Source organism: Triplophysa rosa, linkage group LG12 (genome assembly GCF_024868665.1).
Source record: "Triplophysa rosa linkage group LG12, Trosa_1v2, whole genome shotgun sequence".
Classification (NCBI taxonomy): domain Eukaryota; kingdom Metazoa; phylum Chordata; class Actinopteri; order Cypriniformes; family Nemacheilidae; genus Triplophysa; species Triplophysa rosa.
Window position 1 is genome coordinate 8,285,228 of NC_079901.1, and position 14,535 is coordinate 8,299,762.

The following is a 14,535-nucleotide window of genomic DNA, read 5'->3' on the forward strand; positions in this document are numbered from 1 at the left end:
CGTTAGAAAATTCCAGTGTGCGTATTGCTAGGAGAACTGGATGTTTGTCCAGGCGCAAGCGTCTGACCCACAGCTGACAGACATGAATATTGAGAGGAACATGATGTGTTGGGGTGTGTGGGAGAAGAGATGAGAGGATTCTTTCATGATGCTCAACTTAATGTTCTGGTTTCACTGAGACAGGAATTTGTTTATGGGGACAATTGATGGGCAATTGATACAAAAAAAACCACACCAACCCTTCAGGAGACACTTGACAGCAGACAGGAACTTCAAGAGCCAACTTCGTTTACAACAAGATGAGATCTTATCAAGCCTGGATTTAACTCTTTGCAAACTTAAGATACTCAGGTGAATCTCACAAAGTATTTTTTTTTAATTGTAATATTTCAACCTAAACAAAGAATTTTGAGACCATTACTGTATGGATGCATTGTGTATTTTCACAACAATGTAGGTTTACTGTAATGTAAACAAAGTCTTATCACTAAACTGAAATGAAATAAATGTTCATTTTTGTGTTAAAATAAAATTGCAAGAAGCAAAAATAATAATAATAATTTTGAGACCATTAGGATGCATTGTGCATTTTTAGAACAATGCAAGTTGACTGTAATGCAAGCAAAATCTTGTCACTACATTCCAAAGAAAAGAAAATCTTTTAATTCGGTCAAAAGCAGAATATTCATTTCTATATTAAAATAAAATACAATTGGGTCAAAAGTGAAATATTCATTTCTATATTACAATAAAATAAAATTACAAGAAGCAAAATAATTCGACCAGATGCATTGTTTCAGAACAATGTAAGCTTACTGTCATGTAAAGAAAATGTTATCGCTACAATGCAAATAAAATCAAATAAAATGAGCACTTTTCGTAATTGCATAAACTGTGTGTTTGTATGACACAAAATATGTCTTAATAATCTTTACTCACACATTCTTGAAAACATTTCATGCCTACCTATATTGTGTTGTGTTAAGCATGTTGATAAACATCACAGAGCGAATCATGAGCCAGTCATCATTAATTGTCCCATTCACATGCAATGCTTTATCACACCTCACAGTTTCCCATGAAGGCTGGTAGATAAAGACACAGATAAGAAAACCGGAACAACAGAGTCAGATACACTGACCTTGCCGACGGGTTCTGCAGCATGAGCTGAGCTGCTGGAATGTGTTGATGACGAAGACAGAAAGAAGCTGTGACACAGTGTGACGCAGAAGCAGCAGAACCGGTTCTTGTGACACATGCGTGTTTTTTCTTTTTTGTGTGTGTGTGGTTGGAAGCGTAACTTTTACGAAGAACTCTGATCATTTGCTTTTCACATGAGGGGATTTTTATTAAACTGCTCCTGTGGTCCTGACCAGGTAAGTGAAGATAAATCTTATTTAAGCTAAAAACGTAGTACCATCACGCCTTCAGGTAATGATCAAACGTCACGTGAAGGATACAGATGGAAGGGTTTTTTGAATAAATAAAAAGAAATTGAATACAATATTTGGCTAAAACTAAAGTTTATTTTAATGATAATAAATAGGAATAATAAATCGATTTTATTATTCACATGGATGTTGTGTTTAAGAATAAACACACACGATAAACTTTTTATCAGTGTTTATAAATAATCGGTGACTCATAGATATATACATTCCATTTACACTAGGTTGGTGGTTTTGTGTATTGGAATGCAAAAGCGTTGGCTAGAGGGACAGTAAAAGGCCTAATGACTTGAGAAAGAGGAATGAATGAGACCCCCTAAAGAGTGTGAAGTCTAGCATTGAGAGGCAAATTCCCCTTACAATCTCTTGTCCTGGAGTCTGTGACAAATGCATCATGTTGAGAAACCAGAGAGCTTTAAACAGATCCCATCCCTCCCCCAAACTGTTTCCTTACAACGTATTTCTGTTATCCCCAAAACTGACACATAAAATATTTTATTTTAATGCCATTGGCGATGATGACAGTATGACATGAAGCAGACAACGGGAATGTCTTGAATGTCTTGTCTAGTTTATTTACAATAAGCAGAGGGTGACGCAGTATATGCATTTTGCATTAAATTAGCTTTCGCAAGCCTCGTTGGACTCGGTCTGTTAATATTTCCAAGTAAGACAAATCCACGTCACGCTACATTCCCTGAAACCCGTAAGTAGTATGTGCTTCGAGTGGATATTCTCAGAAACTGATGTCCTTTAAACCCCACACCAGGAGAGCTTTGATCATTGGTCAGCGGCGTTCTTCCTGTTCAACCAGTTCAGAACAAATTTCGTTTTAATTGTTTGATAAGCGTGTTATTGATAAGCACCAGCTTTTGTTCAGGAGATACTGTAGCTACCGGGAAACAAGAGCAAAAGACCACAACATCAACTGACAACCCAAAGGCAAAACTACAAAATAGGCTACTATATTAAGCTATAAGGTTTCCCAGTAGGCCTATAAGGGGTTTTCCTCTCTAAATAGGCCTATATGTAAAGAAAGCACAACACAGATCAGGTGAGAACCAAAACAACGTTGTAATCGCATGACTCGATTATTTACATTCAATGGCGATTGAGACGCAAATTTCGCCAAGTGCTCCATTGTGAACGCAATCTTTGATGCTAATGATCTGTCGACTGCCCTCTGACGTCATGTGAGGGTGTGAGAGCGCGCGGGCTGCTGCTGCTGTGCGCTCGTGCAGATGCAGTGCGCACAGAGCGCTCGCGAGTGGGAAGATTTACTGCACAGCACGCGATTACATGAGATGTTTAACTTGAACACTACATACTTTTGACTTTAACTACAGACACCGCATGCACAGACCCCCCGGTAAGATTTTTTTGCGTTTAAAATGCTATTTTATTTCGTGTAGTATTTTTACGGTTTGGTTGGTTCATGTAGGCTATTTGCATTTTGAATGCTACAGATGCTCCGTTTTTAAACATTTCTGTGTTCACTAGAAGATGTAGGGATGGAAGTAAGTGCATACTATCTGCGGAAAAAGGTTTTTATGGACTTAGGAGAAACATGGTAATAATTGTAGCGCTGTTGTATTTCTGATACAAAAAGTAAAGAGCTCTTACAACTTTTAGGACTCATGATATGCCGGCAGATGTTTTATTAAAATGTGAACAGGCTCTGTCTTGTATTTACAGTAGCCACAGGGTGAACGTGGTTTGTCTTGATAACCAGGACAGCTGCAATGTTGGGCAAACATGAAATCCCACGAGATGCTCTCTGTCCAGAGACACACTCCATGGTGACACTGACACATGAAGTTTTCCCTTATGGATATTTGGATGATAAATAATATTATTTTTAAGGGATAGTTCTCCCAGAAATAAACATTCGTCTATAATTGGTTCTCCATCGTGTTGCTTCGAAATATTTTGAGAAATGTCTCAGTGGTTTTGTGTCCACACAACGGAAGTCAATGGGGGTCAAAGTTGTTTGGTAACCAACATTCTTCAAAATATCTTCTTTGTGTTGTACAGGTTTCTTTTTCTTCGCCGGGCAGTAAATCAAATCAAATTGTGAACAAGAGAAACTCAGCAAATCCTTCAATACAATTGTTCAAACAGCGATATGCAAATTGAACATAGGATACATGGCGTGAATATAACAGGGAAGTCACTTTATCAACAGGTTTATCAGATTTGGATTATTTTTCATAATGTGTTATCTATTGAGTTTAGTCAAATCTTGCAGAACAGAGTGTGAAGCTGAATGTTTTGTTTGTAAGTGAATAAGTATTGCATTTCCATGAGCATGTATTTGGCGCTGAGTGTCAGTACAGAGATTTTCACACAACTCTTCAACTCCACCACATCCCAGATTTCCCAAACAAACTCGTATCCTCTCTCAGGCTTTTCCTTCTGCAGAGAGTCTTTTATACCGCAGCCAACTGTTGTCCACCGAATGCAGATTGCTTCCATTGATAACTGGGCGTGTATGTGAGGAGTGGGTCTCTCTGTACTTGTATTAGTCACCATGTAAGGCTTTTAGGAAAGACCTTGATCCCTGACGGGTAATTTGGACCTTCATCTTTGTCTGGACATAAAAATTCTCCAGGAATCGGCGCTCTTAAGAAATGATCAACCTCTGCACTGTCATTTATAATGCTGGTGCGGTGTTGTCTTTGGCTGCGGATGCTCTTTATGTTGGAAGCCTGGATCTCTAATAGCCTTCTGTAGTCCAGCGTTACACCCGTGAGAGCACAACATGGGAAAATTCAAGCTTCGCAGCTGACACATTGATTATAATGATAAAGAACTGAAATGAAATATGGGCAAGCAAAAACCTCCTGGTATGAATTTCCTTTTGTAGACTTACTCCAATGTTACAATACTGACTGTGCCAGAAGTATGTAATTGTTGAAGCTGATCTTAGGTTTAGTCTTTCAAGACAACTTGAAAGAACATTCATTCATAGAACGATAAAACATGTCTTTGCAGGAAAGGACGAAACATTTCTCTGCCTCGTCTGGTGATTAGCCGCAGAGTTTGGCTTGTCTGTGCTTGATAACCAGGACATCCGTTATAAACTTTAAGCAAATTATGAGAATTTGTGCACATTTCTATGTCATAATAAATAGTTTATAGTTGCCGTTATGATTAAAAGTCTTCTCGCTGTGACATTATTTAACTAAATGTTGGACAAATGGTAACCAGGGGCTGCGAAAAGCACCATAAAAGTGGCCCATATGATTTGTGACCTATATTCCAGGACTCATCTGTGTGTCAGGGACCAAAATTTAAGTCATTTGCTAAAAATAATATGGTCCACCATCACAACCTTCAAATATTGAAGATAGATACCACTTTAAACTAAGGCTGTCAGACGATTAATCGTGATTAATCGCATCCAGAATAAAAGTTGTGTTTACATACTGTATGTCTGTGTACTGTGCATATTAATTTTGTATTTATGAACACATGCACATACATGTATAGATATTTAGAAAATATTTACATTCATTTGTATTTATATTTACCGATAATTTAAATTATGTATAAATGTTTATTCATTTTCATATTTTTCTTAAATACATGTATATAAATGTATGTATATGTGTTTATAAATACAGAATTAATATGCACAGTACACAGACATATTTTATGTAAACACAAACTTTTATTTTAGATGCGATTAATCGCAATTAATCGTTTGACAGCCCTAGGTTAAATATGACGTGTCATCTGACAAACAAGAACCAATGATGAGTCATTATATGCATAACTGATGTATGACATAAAACCTGGGATTCCTTTTTACGCACTATATTTGAACACATATTTTAGATAAGCGTATGACGTTTTGCAAATTTATGACTAAATGTGTCTTCTTGTGTCCTAGTGTTTAATTCATGAATCTGTCCAATTCGTCTCTTGATAGACAGCGGGATGGCTGGGAAGCCGTTCCGAGCCACGTACATCTGGACTAACATCATCAACAACCTTCAGACGCAGGTGGAGGTTAAGAGGAGACGACACAATCTGAAGATCTATCACGATTGTTTCTTGGGCTCTGAAGCTGTGGATGTGGTTTTGGCTCATATCATTCAGAGCAAGGTCTGCGGAGATGCCGAGGTGCCTCGATTCAAAGCCGTCCGACTCTGCCAGGCCCTTATGGAGGCCAGGGTGTTTGAGGCGGTGGACACCAAGGTTTTTGGGAAGGAAAAGAGGCAAGCCAAGTTTGAGGACAGCAGCTGTAGTCTGTACAGGTTTTTGAACAGGTCGACCCCCGGCACATCAAGCTCAGAGACCATAGAGAGCAGATTTGACTCGCTTCAGAAGAACAGCTATAGTACACCCTACCAAAGGTATCATCATCTCAGAGCAGTTATTCAGAGATGTTGTCACATAGATGTCAGATGAGTAGTGTAGTTTGATGTAGCCTGAGGAGTAAAGTTTATATATGTGTCCTGTAGCATAGACATATGCACATAGATGCAGCTGTTTCTTGAATAGTTCACTAAAACTATGAAAACATTTCTGTTAATTGAAATCAAATGAAAAACTTTAAATATACAGTATATTAGAAATATAGCATCAGTAATAACATTAGATAAGTTACAAAAAAATAAATAAAAACTAAACTAAACATGACACAAAAAATACATTCAACTTATATCAACATACGTAAATGGGTAGTTGACGAATGAATTGTACATGTGTCCTATGGTGAGACATAGCAACATTTTGAAAACAAACTGTTAATATATGGCTTTGTTTTGTATTATTTATATTTATCATATAAAATAGCATATGAGAGATTTTTTTTTCATCTGACAATTTTGCATATTAGTCTGTCAACTACCCAAATAATAAAATGACGAAAGCACATAACAAAATTGATAAAAACTACACTCAAATTAACATGAAAACTAAAAATATAAAAACAAAAGTAAATTCTAAATATGAATAAAACTACAGTTAAACCAAACTGAAATGTTGACTGTTCCAAGAAGATGTGTCTGAAGCCGTAAAATGTGGAATCTATGCGGGTATCTATGGCTTGAACGACCAGATGCACTTGCAGTTATCAAGTTTGTGTCTGATATACGTCTGAAACCCTTTCCCTGATGTAATTGATTGTTTTGTTCTATTCATGTATTGAATAGCTTTACTATCATTATAGGCTACAAATTGACCTAAAGCAAATGTCATGTGATGGCTGTACTTAAAGCAGTATTTAATAAGATATGTCACAGGTTACAAAGGTACATGGAAACAGAATACAGAAGGCAGATCACCTTTGCACAACCTTGCAGAACTAGTTAATCATTTACTTGTTATTAGTTGCTATATTATTTAGTGGAAAGTGTAAGGACTAAAAATAATGTTATGGGGATTTCTCTGAATTATTTTGCATTTGAGATTTTATAGTTGAAATTCCTAAAGAACGACGGAAGTTGCTATTAAAAGCCAATCATTTTCAAAACCCCACGATATGTCAACATTAATGTGGGTTATGTAATACAGTCATTTTTTGGTAGTTCCTTCGTGAATGCATTTAACTTGTTTAGCATGTTTTCATAGACAGGAAACAATATAAGACATACAGTATAAAAAACAAGTAATATTCAATAACATGCACAGAATAATATCTCATTACAATTTTGTTTTTCTTCAGGAAAGAAGATGTTGTGTATTCAAACCACTCACCTGTCAAAACAGATAAATCCCTGGAGGATGTGTTAGGAAATCTGAACATGAACACTATCACACCACAGATGATGAATCTGGGCTTATCGCAGGAGTGTAAGTTTTCACTAGAATTACACTTTTTTGCATTTTCTATTGCTCAAAGTCTGTGGCTTATTTTTGTGTGCTACTTTTTTAAGCTAAAAATAAGAAAATATACTAACAGTGTACTTTAATTGTTCTTTGTAATATACTCCAAATTACAAATGAATGAAGTATTCTATGAATGAAGGATTCTATACTTGGCTTGTACGCTTTTGATGAGCCTATTAAGTAGTTCACATACATTAACATGTTTATGTAGTAACAAAAAAATATATAGAATAGATCATAAATACTAAACTATAAGCAAATATATACTTACTGCAAGTTCAGTTGTAGTGTAGTGTAGTTGTAAACTAAAACTAAACTCATTGTGTACTCAAAGTAGTATGTTTCTATAAGCTAAAATACTGAAGTAGTACACTTAATTTTTTTATTGATATTAGCATTACTCCATAAAATATATACTACGTTTGAATTGAATGTAAACTTAATAAAATTAACTTTTAGAATATTTATTATGTTTTGTAAGGGTTGTTGAGGAGAGCAGTGTTGGGTAAGTTACTCTGAAAAAGTAATTAATTACTAGTTACTAAATACATATTCAATAGTGTAATTAGATTACTGTACAAATTACTCTCTCCAAAAAGTATTTAATTACTTATTACTAATTACTTTCTATATGCTATAGCAACTGTTATTAGTTAAGTGATTCAAGGATAGACATGAAACAGCCCTTTTAATTCATGCAAATAAATAATATAAAACTACATAAAGTAGTATTATTAACTGATTAAAGTACACAAATGTGAGAATTATACATTAAAGCACGGATTTTAAAGTTAGACTTGGAATTTTTATGTCAATTCCACTATTGCACACACAAATATTACACAAAGTATTTAGTTTAAAAGTAACTGTAATTAAATTACAGAAAAATAAAGTAATCCCTTACTTTACTTTTTCAAAGGAAAGTAATTAAATTACAGTAACTAATTACTTAGTAACTAGTGACACCCAACACTGGAGGAGAGGTGCGGTATTGATTGTCTGTGCACACATACTTTTGGCAGTTTTGTTGAAGAATTTCTATGAATAAATATCTAAAACAAAATTCTAATGAATAGCATGTTTTTTTCACATTTTCTTAAGAAAATCTGGTTAATGCTTATACAGTATAATATAGCAGTGAAGTGTGTTGATGTTTAACTCTAATGTCTGTGTTGTGTCTGTCAGTGATAGATGAGATATGGAGGCAGCAGACAGTGCTGAGGCTTCTCCAGCTGATTGAACTTCCTCTTCTGGAGAGTCTGTTAGAGGGCAGAGAGAGTCCTCGCCCACCCCTCCACAGCATGGACAGTGACCCTGACCTCCTCTACACCAGCAGCTACCTGGACCGAGAGATCCTAAAGGCCTTCAGTGAGGCTCAGTATGTTACAGCTACAGTATACAGCTATATAACTCAATATAATATATCATAAATAACAGCACATTTGAGGAATTAGAAGTTATTGGGTAATATAAAACATATATACAATCTTGAAACGGATGTTTTTACATTTAGAGTGCTCTGCAGCATAATGTATAATGTCCAGACAGGGGTCATCTGGCCATTATGTAATACTTCTCCTTTTGAAGGCTTTACCCCGCAGGGCATGTGGTCTCCCCCCGCCCAGTCACGAAACCTCCTTTCTTCCTCCAAGCCACATTTTCTGTTGAATGAAACACTTCTTTGTGATCTTATCTCGTCATGTCATGCATTTATTCCTCATTCTTCAAAGTGTTGTTTATTTTTAGTCCGCTGTCTTAATTTCATTCGTGTACTGTTTCACATCGATTACACAACATCTGCGAGGAAAATGAAAATCTTCAATCTGAATGATTGTATTCTTTCTGTTTAGGGCAGATGACTGGCTGTCTGCAGCTGTTGATTGTCTGGAGTTTCTTCCAGATCAGCTGGTGGTGGATGTGAGCAGAGGTCTGGCCAAATGTGCGGAGGAGACGTCGCAATACAAGCAGCTTCTCTACGGGGTGCTCGTGCAGCACTACGGCCAGTCTGAATACCCACCGCTGCTCAGCAACCACGTGTTTGACATTCACTCCGGTGTGTCTGAGCTGCTTGGTAAGTAAAAAATGAAAACAAGTATAGTTTGATTGAAAATAAGTATATTTTTGGTTTAAGTTTTGTTCTTTTAACTTTGTTTAATATTTGCACATTTGGCAGACGCTTTAAGATACACATTCATTTATCAGTAGGGATAAGTGCTCTATGGGACTAGTTTTGTGCCAATAAAGTGCAACGTTTTTAAAAAACGAACAAAACTATACAATAAGGAAAAAAAACAAAAAAATTTAAACAATAAACAAGTTAAAGGTCCAGTGTATTAAATGTTCCATCATCTAGTGGTGAGGTTGCGAATTGCAACCAACGTCTCACTCCATCTTTCCTTTCGAAGCACTACGGTGGCTGACACAGCACTAAGATGTCGTCACGTTTTTGCTTCTTTGCTGAAGGAGATAACATATTTATGAAACGCGCTCTGTAGAGCAGTTTGTCCGTTTTGGGCTACTGTAGAAAAAACAAGGTCAATTCCATAAGGGAACCGGCAGTGTATGGAGATAGAAATAGCTCATTCTAAGGTAATAAAAACATAACGCTTCATTATGTAAGGCCTTTATACACATTATATTGCATTTCTGTCAATAGATACTCCAAAAAATTACACACTGGACCTTTAATTGTTTTTTTATTTGGACCTTTAAATTTGCTGTTTTTGTTTACAACTTTATGTTTGTCATTCTTTTAAAACCTTTTGTTCTTTCAGACAAAAATCTGATTTGGATTGAAATTTATGAAAGTGATATGGACAATGTTGCTTTGTGTCATCACAATACAAAAAATAGTTTTATGTTTCTAGTATTCTAGTTTTAACTTATGGGGGGGTCCCTTAATGCTTATAGGTGGTCCTGGACCCCTCAATTCAAACACTAAATCTTTTAAGAATCTTAGCCTTCAGTAACTTCAAAACACCTTTAACTTCTGTTGTCGTCTATCCTCACATAAAATCATATATTTTTTCATGTGTGCAGTAAACGGGAAGTGTGATCAAGCGCTGGAGTCTCTTCAGCTGTGTTTGAAGCTTCAGGACTCACGCAGCAGAGAGGAACTCCGCAGGTTACTGCGCTTCATGGCTCTCGCCGCCAGCCCGCAAGAACTCAAACTACACAAAGAGGTAAAAATCATTAGGAGAAGACTAGTCAAGATTATCCGAGCTGAATAGGGGATCTCAGGTCAAAGATTGTTGTTATGAATTTAACTCCTGGCTGATTTTTATGTTGATGTCGCTCAATAATGTGCAAAGCCAGTAATGGAGACTCTGGACGGTCAGTGTATGATGGTCAATAAATAAATGAAAGCACTCTGCTTTAGTGGTGTCTTTGAATGATGTGGCTCTGCATCAAGTGTGCGTAGAGATGTTGTACACTGAAAAAAAATCCTGTAAAAAATGAAATTTTCTGGAAACTGGGGTGCCATAAATAAACCATAAAATAAGAGTATTATTTCCTGGAAAATAGTTTTCCCACTTTTTCTTTTAAATTTACAGTGTTTTTCTGTAATTTTACGTTCTCTGACCGTATTTTCAAAAATAAACTGTAAAAAAATCTGTTAAGAAATGACATTTTCCGGCAGCTGGGGCGCCATAAATGAACCATAAAATATATTTTTCCCTGTAAGATTACGTTTTTCGAGTTTTTCTTTTAAATTTGTGTTTTTTCTCAAATTTTAAGTTTTTTTTTTCACCCTATTTTCAAAAATAAACTGTAAAAATCCTATAAAAAACAGACATTTTCCGGCAGCTGGGCTGCCATGAATAAACCATAAAATAAATTTCCTGTAAGATCACGTTTTCCCAGTTTTTCTTTTAAATGGGGTCCTTTTCTGTCATTTTACGTTTTTTTAACCATATTTTCAAAAATAAACTAAAAAATCTTGTAAAAAATTGACATTTTCCGGCAGCTGGGGCGCCATGAATAAACCATAAATTATCTTTTTTCCCCAGTAAAAGTACACGTTTTCCCTCTTTTTCTTTTGAATTTGTGGTCTTCTTCAGTAATTTTGTGTTTTTTGACTGCATTTAAAAAAAAAATCCAGCAGCTAAGACGCCAGAAACAAACCTTCCCTGTAAAATGACATGTTTTACACGTTTTCTTGTAAATTTGTGGTCTTTTTCTGTAATTTTACTTGTTTTGACCGTATTTTTAAAAAATCCATACAAATCTGTAAAAACAGTCAAATTCTGTAAAATTACAGTTTTTTCATTATATGTGGAAAATCTTTTAAAGAAAAGAACGGAAAAATTATGGGGTAGCAGGTCGATTAAAAAATATATTTTTTGGTTCCTTTTCACTTGTTACTGAGAGATTTGTTACAAATTACAAATTGTGGAAAAAATGATGTGAGACACACTGAACTTTCCATAGATCTTCCAAAACAGCTGGTAATTTTACCCAGTGGATGCTCATACTACACAAAAGTTTGATTGTAAAAAGCTAAGAAACTAAAAAGAGCTTCACAGTCAAACTAGCGAAAGAAAATTCATAGGTGACCTAAACTGGTGTTTTTCTGGTTTTTACACCTACATGAATAGCATTCCTACATGAGTGCAGACAATTAACAAGCTGCTTGTTTGTTTCGTAGATAGAGAACAGAATGGCAGTGAAGAGGGCGTTCTCCAACGCTATTGTGTACGGGACTAAACTAGCCAAAGGGAAAGTTGATCTTCTGGTTCTTTTCATGATGGACAACCACCTCGACCTCTTTAAGGTAAGAGAAACCACAACACACAGAGTCGATTTCACCCTTGTTATTATTGCAAAATAAGTCCTGACAAGATGATTATGACCCTGACATGAAGTTAGTTATAATGGCCATGACATTTGGATTTAAGTTGAAACAATTGTCCACTTGTATGAGTCCGACGTGACGATACTAAAGACATGAAACTCAGCGATGTAGGAAATTGGTTGTCTGGGACAGCCGTCAATGATGTAGTTTAGCCGTCATTACACGACCAATCAGAATCAGGTATTCCAAAGATCCCTGTAATAAAGTCACACATAAGACACTCTTAATGGTCTTCATATGTTTTGAAAATGTGCCAACAGTTTGCCCAGTCAATAATTCAGATCATTTATGATGTATAAGCTAGAGTTTCTGTGCCAGACAGCAAGGACCCTCAAAATGAGGCTCATTTGGAGTAACGTGATTCTTTTTTTCTATTTGGAGTAACGTGATTCTTTTTTTTCTATAGATTCCTGTCACATTGCACAAACTTGTAAGTGACAGACTGACCAGTATCATTAATGGAACAGATCCAGATCTCATCACAGGTAAGGACACAATAAGTTGCAGTGACTTAAGTTTTCACTAGAACCCCAAAATGAAAATGATGTCATAATTTACTCACCCTCTTGACTATTTAAACCTGTATGACTTTCTTTCATTTACATTTACATTTAGTGGACGCTTTTATCCAAAGCGACTTACAAGTGGGGTTCTTTCTTCAGCAAAACACAAAAGAAGATATTTTGAAGAATGTTGGTAACCAAAAAAATCCCCATTGACTTCTATTGTATGGACACAAAACCAATGCAAGTCAACTGGGACCAGTGGTTTTCAGTTACCAACGTTCTTCAAAATATCTTCTTTTGTGTTCCGCAGGTGAATTACTCCTTTAAAGCTGTAATTCATAACTGTTGGCTCTCTGTCGCCATCTCTGTTTGAAAATAAAATGGCAGGTTACTTACTGTACATGCTTATCTTTACTTTTATGTCATAGGACGCCACAACACACATTTCCTGTGAAATTGTATTCAGAATGTTTAAAGTGGGTGATTGTCAACTGTATCTCTGAACAAAACACAGATTTGTCATCCTAAAACCATTTATTTACTAAAAAAGTTCATTCCAAACTCTTCCCTTTCTTAGGTACAACCTACTGTCAGCGTCTTACCGGAAAAGATTACATAGAAACAGTTCAGAAAACCACCAGAGAAGAGCTTTGGAGTTTGCTTAAAACGATTCACGAGAACTCTAAACTTTCTGTGAAAGAGAAGCGCAGACTACTGGGACAGTTTTACAAAGGCCATCCTGAAATATTTGTGCAATATTTTGGCAACAGAATATCCAGTGCTTGTATATGAAACCACCTTCCATCATACCAGGGAACTACTGTATGATATGTAAAGATTATTTTGTATGTAAATATGTATATTTTGTAGAAAGAAAAGCTGTTCAGTTTTATTTGACAAATATGTGCCTGTGTGTTCATGTGCTATAAAGCTCAAAGCTTGATGTGTTTGAATGAACTGATGGGTGAATGCTATATCATTTGTTACAGTGCCGGGTGTCAAAGTATTACTATCTGATATCATCACTATACCATGGAACTGTCAGTCATTTCATACTTCGTGCATTCTGTTTTCCCGGCAAGAAAAGGGTCAAACGTCCTACGTATGCTTTCACAGATGAATGCATTCAGTGTTGTTATGTAACAGGGCTGGTGTTTGGAATGAGCATTACAGAAATGACTCGAGGGAACAATGCAGCTGTATCGCTGTGCAAATTATGCGTGGCATCAACAATAGTTGGAACAAGAGCTGGATTTAAAAATCCTTGATGTTTTCAACATGTGACCCCAACACCAGCTGCTCCAGAACAAAGCACTGAAATAACCAATGACTTTGGATATCAACTATCAATGCTGCTAATGGTTCAGACATCAAACAAATGATTCTATAAAAGAAATAAATTGGTAAATTAGCATTAACAAATAGATGTTGAAATTAAGGATGGGTTCCATTCCAAAGCCATCACCTTTATTCCCTTTGAAGGCTTTAGTTTTATCCACAGTGAGTGAGAAGATGTGGGTGTGAACACATTCTTCTTGTTTCAAACAAATGTACAGTACAGGCGTCATGACTATACTGCTTTTGTGGAAGCATTATATGACGCTTGGTTGCGCCGTAGATCTGCTTTGTCGTGCCTCTTACTGTTTTTTTTTTTTTTTAAAGAATATTACCTGTTATTTTATGGAGCATTTAATGCAATACCAGACATGATTTTAATCATGAAAGAGATCCCTGCAAGTAGTTGAAGGTTAGGGGTTAAAAAATAAAATGGCAACTTACATGCACAATTTAAAATAAAAACAATTTTACATTTAGATTTCATGTTGACCATAAATATAGAAAATGTATGTTATCTGTATAATAACTAATATCGTCACGAATTATGACC

The 14,535-nt window shown here is 35.9% G+C and overlaps 1 protein-coding gene across 3 annotated transcripts; it reads left to right on the top strand.

Annotated features, from left to right (window-relative positions):
- The first annotated feature begins 256 nt into the window (after positions 1-256).
- depdc7a (DEP domain containing 7, paralog a) lies at positions 257-14,530 on the top strand. 3 transcript variants are annotated; one of them, XM_057348682.1, is made up of 10 exons: positions 257-351; positions 1,073-1,376; positions 5,383-5,809; positions 7,123-7,250; positions 8,472-8,664; positions 9,137-9,357; positions 10,326-10,468; positions 11,935-12,060; positions 12,548-12,626; positions 13,225-14,527. In XM_057348682.1, the coding sequence occupies exons 3-10, from the start codon at positions 5,391-5,393 to the stop codon at positions 13,437-13,439; spliced, it is 1,524 nt and encodes a 507-aa protein (XP_057204665.1). In that variant the 5' UTR covers positions 257-351; positions 1,073-1,376; positions 5,383-5,390; the 3' UTR covers positions 13,440-14,527. The 3 variants fall into 3 exon arrangements, with proteins under 3 accessions (XP_057204665.1, XP_057204666.1, XP_057204664.1); XM_057348683.1 differs by lacking the exons at positions 257-351; positions 1,073-1,376 and adding an exon at positions 1,793-2,817 and having other exon boundaries at positions 8,472-8,654; positions 9,187-9,357; positions 13,225-14,530; XM_057348681.1 differs by lacking the exons at positions 257-351; positions 1,073-1,376 and adding an exon at positions 1,794-2,817 and having other exon boundaries at positions 13,225-14,528.
- The last annotated feature ends 5 nt before the right edge of the window (positions 14,531-14,535 follow it).

Bases quoted from the DNA above. Each gene is read 5' to 3' on its own strand.
- depdc7a (XM_057348681.1), top strand. The intron at 9,358-10,325 runs GTAAGTAAAAAA...TCATGTGTGCAG, and splicing joins CGGTGTGTCTGAGCTGCTTG to TAAACGGGAAGTGTGATCAA. The intron at 10,469-11,934 runs GTAAAAATCATT...TTTGTTTCGTAG, and splicing joins AACTCAAACTACACAAAGAG to ATAGAGAACAGAATGGCAGT.